The sequence below is a fragment of the Fulvia fulva genome, chromosome 7, assembly GCF_020509005.1.
Source record: "Fulvia fulva chromosome 7, complete sequence".
NCBI classification, from domain to species: Eukaryota; Fungi; Ascomycota; class Dothideomycetes; order Mycosphaerellales; family Mycosphaerellaceae; genus Fulvia; species Fulvia fulva.
Genome location: NC_063018.1, coordinates 1,267,968 through 1,286,226, shown reverse-complemented (window position 1 = coordinate 1,286,226; position 18,259 = coordinate 1,267,968). Strand labels below are relative to the sequence as shown.

Below are 18,259 nucleotides of genomic sequence, written 5' to 3'. Positions count from 1 at the left end.
ATGGATAGAAGAAGTTGAGGAAGCGAGGAAGAAAGAGAAGCAAAAACAGCCGAAGCACTGCAAATCAGCCGCGTTACTGCAAGTAGGGTTGCCGCCTCAGGAAGAAGAGATGAAGTGTGCTAAGTGTGGGGAGCTGATAGTGAGGTAGAGGCATGGTGGGTATGTGCTGAAGCATTGCAGTCGGGACCCGCTAGGTTGATGGATGAGACCCATGGAACGTGGTAGACCATCGGGACTCAGGTGCAGGTGGCCGTTACTATCGCACAGAAGCCTGTACATAACCGTGGATTGAGGGACATGGGAGTATTTCGCCGGGAGCAAACTATACGTCACCTTCGATGGACTTGTGTAGTTAAATTTGAGTATCGTCCAACGTACTCAGGTGAGTAGGACATACATATCTCTCCGACGTGTCTGGTTTGGTGGACTATTCAGCTCTCATGAGCATACCTGAATCGGCAGACTTTCCGTATCTGCCGATATGTCTGGGACGGTGAAATGGACCTTTCTTTCGAAGTACTCAGGCCGTTAGACTGTACGTATCTGGAGATTTACTCGATTGACTCGATTGCAGGTCTACCATCTAGAACGTTTATAGCCATGCCTATCTCTAGTATTCGTCCGTACCTCGCCATCAGTCAGGGCTGTCAGAATCCGTCATTGATGCACAATCACTGTCTGCATCCGAAACACTCTCACTGTGGTTGTCTTCATCCTCCCGATCGCTGTCATCGATGTCGTCCACTTCCTCTATGACTCCACAAGAGTTTTCCCAATGTGCTCGCAGACTCCTAGCATTGGCGAAGCATCTATCGCGATCTAGGCAGATGTGAGTGAATCGTCGTACCATCTTGAAGGCATGAACATCGACTCCTTCATGACTTGAACCTTCCCATTCGTGGTCCATGTTCGAGAGGTGCTGGAAATCACACTCCCAGGTGCTATCTTGGTAAGTCTGGGGACATATGAAATTATCCGTATGTAGACTGTGGTAGTGCGACTGGTAGCAGGTATCCTGAACGATGCCACATTTTGCGCTGTCGTTGCCAGTGGCTATTTTGACGACGAGGGATCTATAATACTTACCAAGTGATCCATTTTCTCATGAACTGTTCTCCATCATCGGTTGATAAAAAGGCTTCATAGTCAAGTCCACACGCCGGGCATTCGGTGGGACTGTAATCGCCGCTCTCGATCACGAGCACCATAGACAGTTTCGCGCCCGGAGACACAGTATTCCAATTATCCGCATCAAGTTCGTCACCCGGTTCACGATGACCGCAACGCATCACATAGCTTCCTTCTTGCACCTTGAGTTCCCCAGGGCAATCTTCAAAGGCTACGCTGAGCCTAGCGTACACCATCATCCAGGATATCTGGAAGTGCTCGTAAGGCAGTCGAATGACCCTTCCTAGGGCGTCAGTAACGACAATGTCGGTATCGAGACTCGTCGTGGGCCGTGCTGGCACCGAGCTAGATGCTCCGAGCAGCTTCGCGAACAAGGACCACATAAGGCTGCGCAATGTCAGTGGAAAAGGAAGCGTGAACGAAGAGTCGAGCACCTACTTCATAATAGTGCCAATCGTGGCAACAAGCTCTCGGACTCCTTTTCCATCAACCTGGATTGCAACAATGATGCGACCGACCGGCGAGCCGAAGGAAGCGGTAGCTATCGGGCCTCGGTGACTATTGATGGCACGGGCGCAAAGCACTGGGGATTTTCGACTTATGTCGTTATCAATTCCGACGTCTTCTAAGTCCTGCTCCAGACGACGCTGATGAGTCTCGATCGCGGCTGAGGTCTCTGTCGGAATTGTCATGCGCGCTTGTGGTACGTTCCTAGGGGAACATTGCTGCATCTGAAGATATAGCTGGACCATCGAGACATGTGGCATAACAGTGTTGGTAAAGCTCGCAAGGTCATCTTTGGTGCATAATGCCCATTTCAGCTTCGATGGCACTCTGGCCACTCTCTTCTTCAGGGTCAATCTCGTCGCCTCGTGTGGTAGTCCTAGCGCATGCTCCAGCCTACCGATTCTGGTAGCAAACCTCTGAACACAGGTGATGGCTTCTTTGGCACATGCCACCGCCCGGGCTTGACTCTCTTCGTTCCCTGCGATTGGTGTGTCCACGAATTGCTGGAGAAGACAGTGTAATGTCTGCAGTAGAGTCAAAGCACACTTGTACTCCGCTGGGGCCGTGTTTGAAGTCCTGAGTGCGTCTATGACCTGTCCAGTCAGTTGTATTCCGGATATGAAGTCGCCAACCGAGAAGCCAAAGCCTGGAGCAGCCATAGTAGAATTTTGATCTAAACCGGTGAGCTGAGGATAAACCGTGAGTGGCCGGCGATGATAGAAGGCATTATAGGGGCCGCCTGCACTGCCTGCTCCATTCGATCGTCTCTGTGGCCTAGCTTCGGTACCTTGTTCCACGACATGAGGAGCAACGCAGTGGTTGGCTGATCACAAGGCACCGCCACTCTCTTGTGTGGTATGGAGATGACGTGCCGTAACCACTCTCCTTTTGCCAGCACTGAGCGTTCAGGTGGTAGAGGTCATCGGTGAGTACTCAGCCTCTGCATCTGCCTCCTACGAGCTCATCACCTGCCCTCCAAGCATCATCTTGTACCACGGCTCTGGCGTGCCCTCAGCACCCTTCCAGGCCGCCCTCTGGTGGCATGGTCATGACGTGTCGTGACAATACTTCGCGCGCTGCCCTCTGCACATGTGAACCAGCACATGATGCTCAGGCAACGAGATTTGTGATGCTCAGCCACGAACGACACCTCCCAGCAGTCTTTCCTCACACGAGAAGCTACCACCACCTCCCCTCAACCCACTTCCGCACCCTCCTACACCTCCCCACGACCGAATGCCTCTCTCGATGCCACTCCCATGGCTTCACCTTCTTGTCGTACTCCCGCTGTTTCCTCCAAAGACGAAAGTTGTCCAGGGACTTGCGACCTTCGTAGATGAGATCGCCCATCAAGTGGAGTTTCGAGTCGTGTCTCAGACGCACTGCAGGAATGCAAGACAAGTGTTCAGGTCTTAGGGTTGATTATTGAGGTAGCGTGTGGACACCTTGGAAATGTGGTGAAGTATTGAGATGCTGTTGATGATCTTGTCTAATGTTGGATGATGCTGTGACTTGTAGTGGAGGGAGGAGGACATGAGGCTGCCTAGGAAAGGTTGATAACATGGCGATGTGTTATTACGATAGCGCGTTATCCGCATAATGGCTTTGTTCGTCCAGCTCCAGGCCATGGAGTCACTGTTGTGGCAACCGAGCCTGCCATATGTTGTAGTTGGTCCTTTGTGCATGAGTGAATCTGCTTTCGTCAAGCAGCCAGTAGGACTGTACGTATCTGTCAAGGCACTTACGACCGCAGAGTATACGCGTTTGTCAATATATCCAGGACGGTGGACTGTACGTATTCGTCAATTCCCTGGGACGGTAGACCATACGTATCCGTGGCAGTGACTCAACTAGATGCAGACGTGGTAACGATAACAGCGGTGCTTACGCATACGAAATCGGTAAAGAAAGCTCATCAATCATCCAAGCCTTCCGTAGAGCGCTTCCCACCATACGAAAAGCGATTCCCTCCCATATAGTACACGCCGCTGGTCATTAATTGCTGAAGTCGATAGGGACAGGATTTCGCAGCCTCTCTTGGTGGTACGGTATACCACGTGCGTGGAGCTTGTCGATCGACTTCCTGTCAAGCACAACCTTGTCCCAGTTATCAGGCAATGCGGTGCCAGAACTGCGTGATATGTCAGTAAGTAATACAGCTTTCGCAGTCCACCATCTCCACCACAAGACGACTTACAGTAGTAGAGTAGCCTTCATATTTCTCGCTTTGAATCGGATGTCCTCTGCAGAACGTGCCTTGAGCTTAGGGTCTGCATCGCTATCGTCGAATTCCTTTATCAAGGCGTAGCTGATGCCATCGTCGCCATGTTGCTCGATGAGGTCAATCAAATGAGCTTCCTCTTCGTCAGTCCACGGACGACGTACTTGCGGGGGCTTCGCCATCCTTGCGGTGACACGGTCTCGCTTCGCGACCACCTTGGCGCGTTGATACAACGATAGTCGTTCCTCGTCAGGTTGTGTTTCTTCCGCGGGAAGGGGCGGAGGTATTGTTGAGCCAGGGTTCTTTCGCTGACGCTTGGCCGGGCTCGGCCCTTGTGTTGTGGACTGTCGAGATGAGGGTCCAGGAGCATCATCTACAGGCTCTGCAGAGGCCGAGAGACGATCTATATGCGCAAAGGACACTTCTCTTCGTCTCTGCGCTGCACCTGCTTTGTTCTGAGCGGCCGTCTGGAAGCCCTCATCCTGCGTAGGATCTGGAACATCGTCATCATCATCTTCCATCTCGGCAGCGCTTCTTTTGCTTCTAACGGAAGAGTCAGGTCGTCTGAATTGTGAGCTGGGCCTCGCCGACGGCTGAGGATTGGCACGTTGACTCTGTAACTCTTCGTCATCATCAAAATTTACCCGCTGGGCATTTGGCTGTGCATCGATGAGTCGACGTTGCTGCTTCGCGGTATTCTGTCGTTGGAGCTCTTGGAACGCCAGAGATACCTGCAGACTTGATCGAGGTGCTGCAGGGCTTTCTGGAGCCTTGGAAAGCTCACCCGGGTCTGCTACATCATTTTGTGGCATGAAGAGCGAGTCTGCTTCGACGACAGTCGGTTCTGGGATGATCTGCGGGGCGGCAGGTTCTGCTTGGTCGTCCTCCGCGATAGGTGCAATCTTGTGAGCCTCCGGAAAACTGCTCATGATATTTCGCAGATCCACTTTGCCATTCAACGACTTTCGCTGCTTGGCTTCGAGGGACTTGCGCTTCGTTTTGAGGACATACTTCTCTTGTTCCCGTTGCTGCACTTCCTTCCCAAGTCCCGTCAGAATCTGCTCGATGCCACCAGCCTGGGCGATAGTTTGCTGAAGCTCGATAGATCGAGCATGAGCATAGCGCACGACATGATCTTGGAATGAGTCCCATGAAAATTGGGCCTTCAGATGGCCAATACCAGCTCTCGCGTTGTCCGTGCTGCCCTCTTCAAATGGTGCTTTCAATGCCTCGGCATACTGCTTGACCAGGCCGAATGCAGAGCGTTGGTCGGCATCTTCGAGACGCGCAATGCCAAGGGCTTCCATCTGCCTGAACACACTGTCCGCATCATAGAACAAGTCGCCGATGGTCTCGTGGGGAGAGAAGGATGGTGCGCTGGTGGAAGAAGCTTCGAGATGAGTGATGACGACCTGTGCGACCACGTCGAGATAGAAATCCAGTGCTGCAGAACTAAATTCACCGCCAGCAATACAGGCGGGGAAGGCGACGGAAAGCTGTTCAAGCACGGTGCTGCACTCGGAGTCCCAATTACTGAGGTCGCAAGTGATCAACAAATTGTCCAGCATAGTAGCAAGATTGATCCTGAGCAGTATATCGTCCGGCCTCCATGATGCATGCGGCAGGTCGTAGACGTCTTGTGTGCTCAGTACACCGCGAAGAACGAGGTCCGGACGTATGTAGGGCATCGTACCAAAGCTCTGCTTGTACGTATTCAGAACAATGAGCCGGCGCTGATGGAGCTTATTGAGTCTCGAGCCAGTTCGCCTGACTTCTTTCCATGTGTCGTGTTCTGTGTCCGGACCTTCCGGCAGCAGGAGCTGTACCAGATCCTGAGCAGCAGCAGCCAGCTTGGGCAGCTCATCAACCATAACATCATGGTCAAGCATCTCCAGCTCTTCCTGGGAGAAAGACGTCTTTGCGGTAGTGCCAGACATGGCCGAGGCGGCGATTGAGACACGACGTTCGCGAGGTAGATTGGCTAGACCAGCCAGCTCTGTTTGGACCCGCGCATCAGCCTGCAGCTCGGCCTCGTCGTCGTCAACTGCATCTGCGTCGATTTCCTCTTCGACATCTTTTTCCACTGTCGTAAGATCTACATGAAACGTCAGCGATCTTGGTGGCGTGGTCGCAAGACGTGTTTGCGTTCGTGGAGCACATCTGAGTCATGTTTTGAAAGGATTGCTCCCACGCCGTCGATGATGGTGATGGTGATGGTGAAGGTGATGGTGAAGGTGATGGTGATGGTGATGATGATGAAGTGCACGTCGGCGTGTCGGTAGGGTTACGCATCCCTAGCTGACTACTCACTACTCGCTACTCACCTGGTGGAGCTGGCTTCGACTTCGACTTTCGTCCCTTGCTGTTCCCGGGTGTATTGCCACTATTTTCATTCTGCACTCTGCGTCCTCTCGAACGGGTCGGTGTCGGTCGCGCAGTCTCGGCCGGCTCAGCACTCGCACTGCGCGTCTGTCGAGTCGAGCGGACGGGCGCCGCAGTCGGCTGATCTTGCGCAGTTGAGGATATCTTGGCCATTACTACAAGACGGTCACGGGACAGTGCGCGACAGCGAACAGCGGCGCGACAATGTCTGCGGCGCTCGTGCTTGCTGGCGTGAGTGGTGTGAAGAAGGATGCATCCGGTGTTGTTTTGTTGTGATTGCTTAGGCTCCAACCCTTTGGGGTAGTCTGTAGAACCCTAACGGCTAGATCCGACCGTGATGAATCAGCGGAAGATCGGCAAAGCTGCTACAGCAGTTCTGTTCTGCGCTTCTTCACGGCGACGATCTTCGTGTTGCAGCAGACTCGTCGCAGACACGCGCTCTGTACGACGGCCATTCGTGTGGCTCTTGGCGTGCTTGGCATGATGCATTGTGGCGGAGCTTATGACATTGATTATATCCATGGATAATGATATGTATCAATGTTCGGCGACTTCTTGCCGTTGCCAAATGAATCAATGATCCCTGCTCCCCCATTATCCATACTAAACACGATGAGACGCCAACATTTCACCCTTGCCGCACCCTTTCCCGCCTTCCTTTCTGTTCAACCACGACTTTGACGCGTGCGCATTCTGTTCTCTGCTAGTGTATATTTCGATTCTGTGATACGAGCAGCAATCTCATCTGCACCCTTCCGCCTTCCGTCCGCGTACCTCCTACGTCAGCCTGACCTCTCACATCCTCCCTTTCTCCTCAGGAACCGAACTTCGAGACCACTTTTTCCTATTGTTCGACACACACCACTGCTATACACACATCATGCGCATACGACGAGCGTCGCCGCTGCTCTTGCTCCTCGCCCCATCCTTAGCAGCGGCTGCAGACGTCCCCCTTTCGAAAGAAGGCGTCGAGGTGCTCAACAACGATGAGATGCTGGCTTTGAACCATCCGCCACAAAGCGCCAAGCAAAAACCACTTGACCCGACCGAGGCGAACCCCGATGCAAAGACGACGAGCACAGCGAGGCCCTACAAAGGGACAGAAGATGCGCCAGTAGACGGCTTGGACGGGAAGCCACATGCGGGACCATGGGTCGACAGGAAGCCAGACAGCGCGGCAACCACTACATCCAAGTCGCTGCCAACCTCCATGAAGGAGTTTGAGAAGACATCGGCCAAGGAGCGCTGGAAGCTGGAGGATATTCCGGAGAAGAACGACGGGGTGATGGATGATGAGAAAAGGATAGCACCGAAGAAGGGCACCACCGGTACTGAGGGTGGCATCAGCGAGAAGACGAGGAAGGAGCAAGCCGGCGCAAAGGAGAACACACCCCAGAAGCCAAAGGCCGCACCACCCCTACCACAAAGTGAGGAGGAGCATATCGAGAAGGGCGAGAGAAAGACATCTGCCAAAGATGCCGTCGGCAGCAAGGACGCCGTGACAGGAGAGTACGTGGAGGGCAGCAAGAAGGGCGACGGCTACGGTGAGGCAGGCTATGGCATGGAGAAGCCTAAAGATTTGCCTGAAAAGCCACACAATATTCCGCATCCAAACCCGGGTGTTGCGACATCTGACCTAGGTCCTCCGGTCAATCCGGATGGTGGCAGGGACAAATGGCTTGTGGATACGATGCCTGACACCGAAGGCAAGACGAATTCACGATCCGCGAAACCCAAATCCGATTCCTCCTCGAGCCCTACCCCCGTCACTAGCAAAGGCGACGAGTCCTGGCACGAATGGTTCCACTCCTTTGTCCTCTCATTCGCCATGATCATCTTCAGCGAGATCGGCGACAAGACCTTCCTCGTCGCCGCCCTTATGGCCATGCGCCATGCCCGATTACTGGTCTTCAGCGCAGCTCTGGCGGCCCTGATTGCGATGACGGTCCTGTCTGCAGTGCTCGGCCACGCCTTCCCAACACTCCTCCCCAAGAAGTTCACAACATTTGCAGCAGCAGTCCTCTTCTTCGTGTTTGGTGCTAAGAGCCTGAGAGAAGGTCTCGCCATGCCCAAAGACGCAGGTATGGGCGACGAGATGCGAGAAGTCGAGGAAGAGCTGGAAGAGGAAGAGCATAAGATGCGAAGGAAGTCACACTCAAAGATGTCGCCACACGAGCTGGAATCCGGACGGGGGAGATCCACAAGTCTAAACAAGGGTGGCATACCCGACTCACCGCCAATGTCACGATCGCCCTCTCCGTCAAGGAGGAAGAGCACTGGACTGGCCGGTCTGCAGAACCTCCTCAGTCTGGTATTGAGTCCAGCATGGGTCTCAACATTCGTGATGACTTTCTTGGGAGAATGGGGAGACCGAAGCCAGATTGCAACGATTGCCATGGCAGCAGGACAGGACTACTGGCTCGTGACCATTGGCGCGATCGCAGGGCATGCATGCTGTACGGGAATGGCTGTCCTCGGCGGGAAAGCACTAGCTGGCAAAGTCAGCATGCGAGTCGGCAAGTCAACACAACCCGAACCTGTAACGAACCCAAGTCGCTAACACACTTGACAGTCACAATCGGCGGCGCAATAGCCTTCCTCGTCTTTGGCGTAATCTACCTCATCGAGTGCATAGCCGAGTAAAGAATCATACATCGACTCTGATAACAACAGAGTCTCTCACCTACCGAACAGGTAACAAGGCACGACCTACAAGATTCCTACGTACCCATACCACACAACCCCCCGAGCTTTACAATTCCATTGAGTACATGAACGAGAAAATCGATTAGCGCGAGGTGTCACGGACGGACGAACAGACAGGAGCACGGGAAAGGCGGGCGCCGGCGGCGGCACTTGCCTACATGTGTAATACATTTATATCTCAGTGTGTTGATAAACGGACGCCGCGTGAAACAGTGGCGGGAAACAGAAAGGCGGGAACCGAACCGATGCTATTGGGTGAGTCAGTTGGGAAACGAAAGCCTGCACCATGGAGCAGGATGGGATGGCGGAATGTGCAGATAGTGAGTTGAGCTTTATGTGTGCTACTGTAGCTGATAAGTCTGAGTGAGAAAGAGAATCGTGGTGGGTGGGCAGAATATGCCATGCCACACGGACAGAAAGCGTGTTACTTGGAAAGAAAGAACGAAATATCAGATCCAAAACATCACAGACGAAGAGATTTCCATGTTTGCATGCAATTCACACACCCCATTCTATGCCATGACACATTCCGAATGCTTGCGTCCCTTCCCTGATACTCCACAATGAGCCAGAATACACAGATCCCCCCGTGCCTCGTCCCTTCCAGTAACAATGTCTCGCCACAGCGAATCTCAGCAGCTCCTCTACGCCCTTCGCCACTACGGCTCAACACCACGCATGTCTCAAGTACCCCATTCATTGTGAACGCCACCGCCATCAGTCCATCAGTCTTGCTGAACGCCAGAGTGGAAATGCAATCAATGCCCATCATCATCATCCTTCTACACCTTCCTCCCCTCACTCCTAGGATGAACATCAATCCCGCCGACCTCTTTCCTGTCTGGGTCATGGACGAGTCTGCTTTGAGGCACCTGCTGAATCTCATCATCATCGCCATCACCATGCTCCCGCTTCACCTCCATGTCCGGATGCTCGACGTAGATCGGCGGCGGAGCGCTGGCACTACTCTCTCCACTATTGCCTCTACTCCTAGTACCGTCTGTGATACTCGTCGGTGCTAACCCCGGGCTCGCGGTCGGTGAAGGCTCTTTAAGCTCCTCTTCCGCTCGCGTCGTAGGTTCTGTTTCCATTCCGGCGTGCTCGACGTGGTCGTCTCCTTCTTCCTTGCCGATCATAGCGGCCAGGGAACGGAAGTTGAACATGGGCTCTGCGGATGAGGCTGTTGCGGCTGGTGTGCCGGTTGTGGATGAGAGGTTGGAGTTGTCGTTTGTTGCGCCAGCTGTTGTGACGTCGAGGTGTGTTGGCATATTTGAGCCAGTAGGCAGACTGCCTGGCTGCGGAGACTCGATGAACGATGATGCCGCTGATGAAGCGTTCGAGAGCTCGCGCAGGTGGGATGCGCGAAGATTTGCAGGTGTGTTGATTGGGGCTGAGGCCGGGGGTTGCAAATTCGCGCGGGATTCCTCAAGATGCCGTTGTGGATCTGAGGTATGTGCTGTCGAGCCTTCCGGCGATACGTCTCTGTTGAGCGTCGAAGTTGGTTCCGACATTGGGTTGAAACCAGCAAAGTCCTGCACAGGCTGTTTCCCCTTCCCTTGCATCTGCTCCTCCGGTATTGGCTGGCTTCCAAGATTGCTGCTCGACCGTGCCATACTGGTACTCGCCCACGTACTACTGCTTTCATTCGTCCCAGCATGATACAGCGAGCCACCAGCGCCGCCCTTCCTAAAAGCCTTCTCAGCCTTCTTCTCCTCCTTCTTATCGGCCTTCGCTTTCTTCTTCGCATCCTTGTGCAACTCTTTTTCCTCCTTCCGTTTTCGCCCCTCCTCAGCAGCGAGAGACAATCTGATCGCCTCCATCATCATCAGATCTTCAAGGTCTTCGACTCTGTTCCGCCGCGAGCTTGTCCGTCCAGAGACCAGGTCGCCGCTTGCATCGCCTTGACGATTTCTGTTAGAGGGACGGAAGTAGGCATCATATTCTGCCGGCGACATACCTTCACGCGGTGTTCCACTTCCACTGGCGTTCGGGCTGTCACCGAACAGCGTTCTTCGCCGTCGCCCTAGCAATGTGCGTGATGATGCGTCGCCTTGGTTGCCGAGCACGTATGCTGCGTTATGTAGTGCAGTAGCTGCAGCTGACCTTCGTAGAGCGTGCGCTCTCGCATCGTCCAGCTTCTTCTTCCAGTCAGGCCGTACTCGATCGGTAGTGATGACCCTCGAGTCATTGGCAGACAGAGAAGTCGCTCTCCTACGTCCAGCAGGTGGCGCTAGCGAAGTCGAAGATGCGTTCGCCGAAGTAGGATTTCTGAAAGGATTGCTCTGCTGCTGTGAATACGCCAGACCTCTCTTAAGCGGTGGCGGATCATACGTCACTCCAAACTCTGGCATAACACAGTATGGACACGCCGCAACCTCCGACACCAACATCTCAGCTTCCTCCTCTGGCGATCGTTGCTCTCCAGGCTGTTCGTGCTCCGGAGGGTGTGGGTCCGGTCGTTTTATTTGCACAAAGCACTCTGAGCATATCGCCTGATTGCAACACCGAGTCTTGTTAAGGTATGGTGGGTAATACATAAAGCAGATCGGACACTCTTCGGCATCTTTGTATAGATAAGCCTCGAGGGGTTGGCCATTGACATTTGGATTGTTGGGGAGTCGCATCTCCTGCGGGCTGATATCAGGCGACTGACCCTTGCCCGTCAGAGTCGACGCCAGTGTCTTCGCTCGGCCTCTGAACAGTGGGTTGCTCGAGTTCGCGCTCGTAGGCGATGACGGTCCAGAGATGGAGAAGGCAGGATGTGACGAAGACAGATTCGCCGACTTGTCCGACTGATATGACTGCGACCTCGACGTTATCGGCACTGTCAGGCTGTTCAGATTAGCCTCACTCGCCCTCGGCGCATCTCGCTCAGCCTGCTGCCATGCACTCCTCGCCATCTCGGCCGGCACCTCATCAGGTTTCGGGATGGGCAATCCCCTCGCAGCAGCCACAAGTTGCGCTTCTGTCCATGAGTCCGAGTGATCGTCCAGTCCTTTCCAAAAAGGCGCGAGCCTCCTCTCGATCTGAAGCTGCCTCACGACAGGTTTGCTGAAGTCTTCCGCGCCAGTGTACACACCCAGTGTGACGAGGTAGCCTCCATCGACATGCTCTTCTCGTAGACTCCGCTCTCGCTCTTTCAGTCGTGCCTGCCGTTCCCGCTCCACCCTCCGTGCCTCTCTCTCCTGCTTCGTCTCCCGCGGTCGTTCCGGCGCTATGGTCTCCGTCTGCCTATCACCTCTCCCTATGTGTAGAAACGCCAGATTGCTGCTACTCCCCCTCGCACTCCCATTTCGGTTCGTGTATATCGTCCCAGCGAGGCGATCTCCAGGTGCTAGCTGCGAGGGCGATGGCTCACCCGAAGCAGCTTGCTGACTTGCATACCGTAAGCTACTCGGCTTCGAGGCTTTGCGCTCGTCCTTGGAGGAGCTGTTGCCCATGTTCGATCACGATCTGCGGGTGGTCCGGTAGTTCAGTCAGGCATGTGGCGCGATGGAGATGAGGAAGTTGGTGGGCTGGTTGTTTGCGCTTGCATTGAAAGCTTGCCCACTTGTGTCGCGTGCCACCAGCTCCAGCGAGTGTTCGAGATTGGGCGAGTAACCGCGTAGCTCAGCTGATTGCCCGGTCCAGCACGCGTGCACGTGAGAAGCTGTCGGAAGCAATCGGTATAGCAGACGGTGTGTGGTGTGTGGTGTGTGGTAGGCGTAGGCGTAAGCGTGCCGTCCTCCGCGGGCTCAGATTGGAGGGGTTGGCGTTTCGGCGAGATCAGATTGACACAGCAACGATGGGATGGCTGATGAACACCGCCGAAGCTCATACAATACAAGCATCCGCGCAATACCCCCAAGACCGCATACGCATTACAAGAGAGTCGTGTGTTGCAGAAGCGAAACCGTCAGCAATAAGCACGCACGTCAAGCTGGAAGCAAGCACACCTTATTATCTACGAGTAGAGTGTATAGATCTAGAGGATAAAATCGACGTTATATAGTTTCCTAACTTCGATGACCTTAACGATACGGATATCTTCTAGTAGAAAAAAGAACTTACTATAAAGAGTAAGAAGACTATATTATTACGATTCTATTTTAGTAGAGTTAAGAAAAGCTCGAAAAGTAGCTCTTATATTTAGTAGTTCTTCTAGAAGAGTACTTAAGTAGAAGGGACGTCTATTCTTATATATAACTTCTATAACTTAATCTTAGTCTATCTTAAGATTAGTAGTAGAAATATAGTGTACAACTTTAGTGTCCTTAGTAGGATTATAGAAGAAGATAAATTTGAGCTTAAGGGCTTATATAAATCTAGAAGAGCTACTAAGAAGTAGATGTATCTCTAGAATAAGTATAGCTAGGTACTACTAACCTATATATATAAGCTTATAAAGCAATTTGTGACCTTTAAGATAAGTAAAGAGTTCACTATTAGATCTGTATAGACACACCTAGTTTCTCTTAGAAAAAGGATTACTAATGTTGACCTAGAGGGTCAGTATTATAGGAAAGCTAATATAAGGATGACCTAGCTCTTAAGTTTACTACTACCTAACTACTATATAGCTAGAGATACTATTATAGCTTAGCTAAAGATAGATTATAAAAGGACCTTAAAGATCCTTAAAGCTTAAGAAGCTAGGTTAGTGTCAGGGCGAGAGCCTGGCCTGTGAGATGTAAGGGTGAAAGCGAGAATGCAGGTGCGAAGTGCAGATGCAAAAGGGTATGGTATGATTGCTACACAAAACAAAAGACGAAGAAAGCAAGAGAGGCCTGGGGAAGGCCAGATATTTATACGCGACCCTCGCGAGTGCGTGTCCCCGCATCAACAGGGCTAACCCGTGCGAAGCCGCGCTTAGCAGCTTTGCTCAAAACCTTATTCCAACCTGCCCTACGTTCCGAGTCTTCCACGTGCTTCAAGGTTTGGTAGAGGGGTGAATCTGGAGGGCTGGGTCCCGTAGTGAATGTTGCGGGGCATGTGATTCTTGGCGTTCACACACCAAGCTGGACTGTCACTTCTTGACGACTTCTGAGCGCTCTGAGGCTCTTCTGTCCCCACCTTCTGTACACTCTGTGGGGAGACCATGACAGTAGCCCCCCCGAACAAAGCTGAGTTCCTACGAAGCCGTAGTAGTTCCACATATCGAGGATGTTCAGCTTCAGTACCAGGCCTAGGCCTGATGTCATGGTCGATACACCATTGGTAAGCCCCGTCGAAAAGCTCAGATTCGAAGAGCCTGCCGATGTTGACTTCTGGGCCGTCTGCGCGGGCGTGGTATTCTTCGATTGCTTGACGATTGAAGATGATATGTTGGATAGGTTCCCATGAGGTATCCCACTCAGGGCAACCTTGCCATTCGACTTCATACTTGATCGGCGGTAGTCCTTCAACGTCGTTGGGCTCTACGCGGATTCCCCGGATCTTGCGGACGGCATAGTCGTCAGAAGGTAGGTTAACAGGCTCGTCGACTTCTACTTCATCGGGAGGACCTGGCATGTCTTGGTTTTGGTTCGGGAATGGGTCCTCAGCCGACGGCCGAAGGCGTACGGGATGGAAGACGTCGTGGATCTTTATGTTCGCAGGAAGAGCTAGACGGTAGGCGTGTGAACTGATACGCTCGGTGATCTCAAAAGGACCTAGGTTCTTCCAGTTCAGCTTCTTGGAGGGGCGGTCTGTCTTGATGTTCTTGGAGTTGAGGTAGACCATATCGCCTACTTGGTAGTCGGGAGCTGGCTGGCGACGACGATTGGCTTGATCCTCGTAGATTGCTTGTGCGTACACCATCTCGTCGTGAACTTCTTCATGGATCTGTGAGAGCATAGTAGCGAACTCGTCTGCTGCTTGCTCGTTTGCGTCTTCGGTAGGCGGGAGAGGTTCTTCTGGTTCCATGCCTGTACGAGGGTGGTAACCTCTCGTAGTATAGAAGGGAGAGTAGCCAGTAGTCTCCGAGTCCCAGTTACGAGTAGCGAACTCTACCGCAGGGATATGCTGAGGCCAATCCTTCTGGTGGTAGTCGACGAAGCAACGAAGGACCTGCTCGAGGATAGCGTTCGTAATTTCGGTCTGGCCGTCGGTCTGTGGCTGAAAACTGGTCGAGAGGTTATGCTTGATGCCTAGGATAGCACACAGACGCTTCCAGAAGTGCGAGATGAACTGGGTGCCTCTGTCAGAGGTGATGCTATCCGGGAGGCCTTGAAAGCGCCAGACGAATTCGTAGAACAAGCGAGCAGTCTCCTTTGCGGTCATGCTCCAGCACGGGATCATGTACCGGTCCTTGGAGTGACGGTCCACGATCACTAGAAGGGCCTTTGCTTTCACGCCGCTGAAGGTCTTGCCGTGAGGAAGATCGGTGATAAAGTCCATAGTGATGTGCTTCCACGGACGATCAGGAGCCGGGAGAGGGTGCAAGAGACCGTGGGGACGGTGGCGGTTAGCTTTGGCTCTTCGGCAAGTAGCGCAGTTCAGCACGTAGCGGCGGACGTCCTTCCAGGAATGCGGCCACCAGTAATACCTAGCGAGGAGCTTGTGGGTCTTGGCTACGCCTGGGTGACCCCCAGAGGCGGAGTCGTGGATGATTTGAAGAATCTCAGCTCGGATATTAGAGCCTTCGGGCTGCGGTACGTAAAGCTTCTTACGGAAGTAGACGACACCTTCCTGGAGCTCGCACTCGGACAGCGAGAAGCCCGGGAATGTCCTCGCGCCAGATCTAAGGGCCTGAACTAACTCTTGGGCGTCTATGTCGGCATCGTACGCTGTTCGTACTCGTGCCATGATGCCTTCGGGCTGCTCCTCATTATCAAACCCCTCAAAGTCTGATTCGGATGAGCCGTCGGTCGTTACTGAGCCCTCTTCATCGTCGTTCAAGTCCTCAGCGTCCGAGGCGTATTCTTCAGGCTCGGATTCATCGTCACTCTCGTCAAGGTAGGCAGGAGCGAGCACGAGAGTAGCAAAGGAAGCGGCGAGCGTAGGCTGGCCGTTCGATAGGTACTCTCGAAGCTCGGAAGAGAGGTTGTGCTCTTTGATGACTTGTTGCCCTGCGATTTGCCGGCCCCCTCTTCGATCAACTGGAGAGTCTCCAGGGCGGCGGGTAAGGGCGTCGGCCATCGAGTTGGCCTTGCCGGGCGTGTACGAGATCACGAAGTTGAACCGGGAGAGGAACTCGCTCCAGCGGGCCTGGCGACGATTGAGCAGCTTGCTCTTCATAAAGTAGACGAGGTTCTTATGGTCGGAGCTTACTTGGACGGGCATAGCAGAGCCTTCGAGCTCGGGGCGCCACTCTTCGAAAGCTTTGACGATGGCGAGAAGCTCCTTGTCGTAGATCTCGTAGTTACACTCCGTGGCGGTCAACTTCTTGGAGAGGAAGGCGACAGGTAACCAGGGGGATTCAGGCGAGCGGCGTTGTAGCAGGACACCGCCCACCACGCCGTCGGATGCGTCGGTCTCTACACGGGTCTCCAGTTCGAAATCGAAGTGCTGTAGAAGCGGGTTCTCAACAAACTTCGCTTTGAGCAAGTCAAAAGCCTCCTGGCATTCGTCGGTCCAGGCGAACTTCTCACCCTTGCGCGTGAGCTTCGTCAAAGGGCGTACTACGCCCGAAAATGCGTAGATAAAGCGGCGGTAGAAGTTGGCAAAGCCTAGGAAACCCTGGACCTCTTTGACGTTCGTAGGAGCATCCCATTCGACGATAGCGTCGATCTTCTCTTGGTCCATCTTGATGCCGTCTGCGGTAATGATCAAACCAAGGAACTTGACTTCGGTCTTCTCAAACTCGCACTTGTCGATATCGAGCTGCAAGCCGGCGTCTGCGAGCTTCTGAAGGACCTTACAGACGTGCTCGCGGTGCTCCTCCTTGGTCTCGCTGTAGACTAGGATGTCGTCGATGTAGGCAGTGCAGAACTGATCGAGGAACTCCTGAAGGATGTCGTTAATGAAGTTCTGGAAGGTACTAGGCCCGTTACAAACGCCGAAGGGCATAACGAGCGACTCGAACAGCCCGTAGCGAGTACGGAAGGCTGTGAGATACTCGTGTCCTTCTGCCATTCGTAACTTGTTGAACGCAGCGATGACATCGAGCTTGGTGAAGTACTTGGCCTTAGAGAGGCGCTCGAGCGTCTCCTGAATCAACGGTATTGGGTAGCGGTTCTTCTTTGTAACAGCGTTCAAGCCTCGGTAGTCTACGCAGAAGCGTAGACCACCGCCGGGCTTCTTGACGAACATGACGGGACTGCCAGCGCTGGAACGGCTCGCTCGAATGAACCCCTTCTTTAGGTTCTCTTCGAGGTATCTCTTGAGGACGATAAGCTCTTCTCGGGACATGGAATATAACGGTCCGAACGGTGTCTCTGCACCTTCTTCTAGCTCAATCTTGTGGTCGTGAGGGCGATGAGGAGGCAGCTCGTCTGCGGCTTTAGCATCGAATACGTGGAGGATGTGGTGTGCCCAAGGAGGGACCTTCGTAGCAGGGTCGGTAGGTGTACGCTTCTTGTCGAGCTTCTCGAGGGCGATGTCGATATCGCGGAGAGAGGCGGCGAAGACTTGAGCTTTGGGCTGCTTAGCAGCAGTGGTGAAGGCAGCGGCGTTCACCTGGAAGATCTTGGTATACTCAGGACCGCGCTGAGGCGGCGGAGAAGGCGGAGGTGCCGGAGGAACTTCTGGAGGGAAGCTGACAGTAAGGGAAGTCCAGTCGATGATAGGTCGGTGTCGTCTGAACCAGGGGAGGCCGAGGATAAACTTCTGATGCGGTAGGGACGTAAGGAAGCTGGTGATCGACATACGCTTGCCTCCGAGGGTGATTGACGTGTGTACAACATGAGTAATCTTACCAGTGGTAGTCTCCGTGCCGTCAAAGAGTTCAAGGGTGCGAGGGTACTTCAGTTCCTGGGGTTCGAGGTTGAGAGAGGTCGCGAGTTTATAGTCCATAAAAGACTCGCCTAGTGCGCCAGTGTCCATGAGAGTGAGATTGGAAGAAGAGAGTTTCTTTGAGCCGATATTTACATTCGTGACGAACGGTTTGCAAGCGTGGTCCTTGCCCGTCTCGTCGTACAGGTCTAGCTGTGCTGTATTGATCCTCAACTTCTTTCCTCTCTTCACTTTCGGTAAACGTTGTTCTTGGTCTTCATCGCGTCGATGAGGAAGACCTAGGCTTTTTCCTGCTCAGCGGGAGCAGCAGGAGCAGGCTCGATAGCGCCGACAGCGCCGCGAACCGGGTTGCGGGCGTTACGGGCAGCGAGCTGCGGACAGTTAGCTGCGATGTGGCCTGGACCGCCGCAGTAGGTGCAGAGTCCGGCCTGGCGACGGCGAAGCTTCTCTTCGGGAGTAAGC

The 18,259-nt window shown here is 53.5% G+C and overlaps 4 protein-coding genes across 4 annotated transcripts; 1 reads left to right on the top strand and 3 right to left on the bottom strand.

Moving 5' to 3' along the window:
• Positions 1–634: 634 nt before the first annotated feature.
• Positions 635–2,294, bottom strand: CLAFUR5_10151 (uncharacterized protein; the record flags this gene model as incomplete). The annotated part of the gene is made up of 3 exons (XM_047909299.1): positions 635–986; positions 1,087–1,515; positions 1,567–2,294. The coding sequence occupies 3 exons, from the start codon at positions 2,292–2,294 to the stop codon at positions 635–637; spliced, it is 1,509 nt and encodes a 502-aa protein (XP_047764807.1).
• A 1,336-nt stretch (positions 2,295–3,630) lies between these two features.
• CLAFUR5_10150 (uncharacterized protein) lies at positions 3,631–6,391 on the bottom strand (the record flags this gene model as incomplete). Its single annotated transcript, XM_047909298.1, has 3 exons — positions 3,631–3,766; positions 3,833–5,951; positions 6,181–6,391. The coding sequence occupies 3 exons, from the start codon at positions 6,389–6,391 to the stop codon at positions 3,631–3,633; spliced, it is 2,466 nt and encodes an 821-aa protein (XP_047764808.1).
• Positions 6,392–7,118: 727 nt separating this feature from the next.
• On the top strand, positions 7,119–8,881 carry CLAFUR5_10149 (GCR1-dependent translation factor 1; the record flags this gene model as incomplete). The annotated part of the gene is made up of 2 exons (XM_047909297.1): positions 7,119–8,754; positions 8,811–8,881. 2 exons carry the CDS (start codon positions 7,119–7,121, stop codon positions 8,879–8,881), a joined length of 1,707 nt encoding a protein of 568 aa, XP_047764314.1.
• An 845-nt stretch (positions 8,882–9,726) lies between these two features.
• CLAFUR5_10148 (uncharacterized protein) lies at positions 9,727–12,384 on the bottom strand (the record flags this gene model as incomplete). Its single annotated transcript, XM_047909296.1, has 2 exons — positions 9,727–10,844; positions 10,902–12,384. The coding sequence occupies 2 exons, from the start codon at positions 12,382–12,384 to the stop codon at positions 9,727–9,729; spliced, it is 2,601 nt and encodes an 866-aa protein (XP_047764313.1).
• Positions 12,385–18,259: the final 5,875 nt, after the last annotated feature.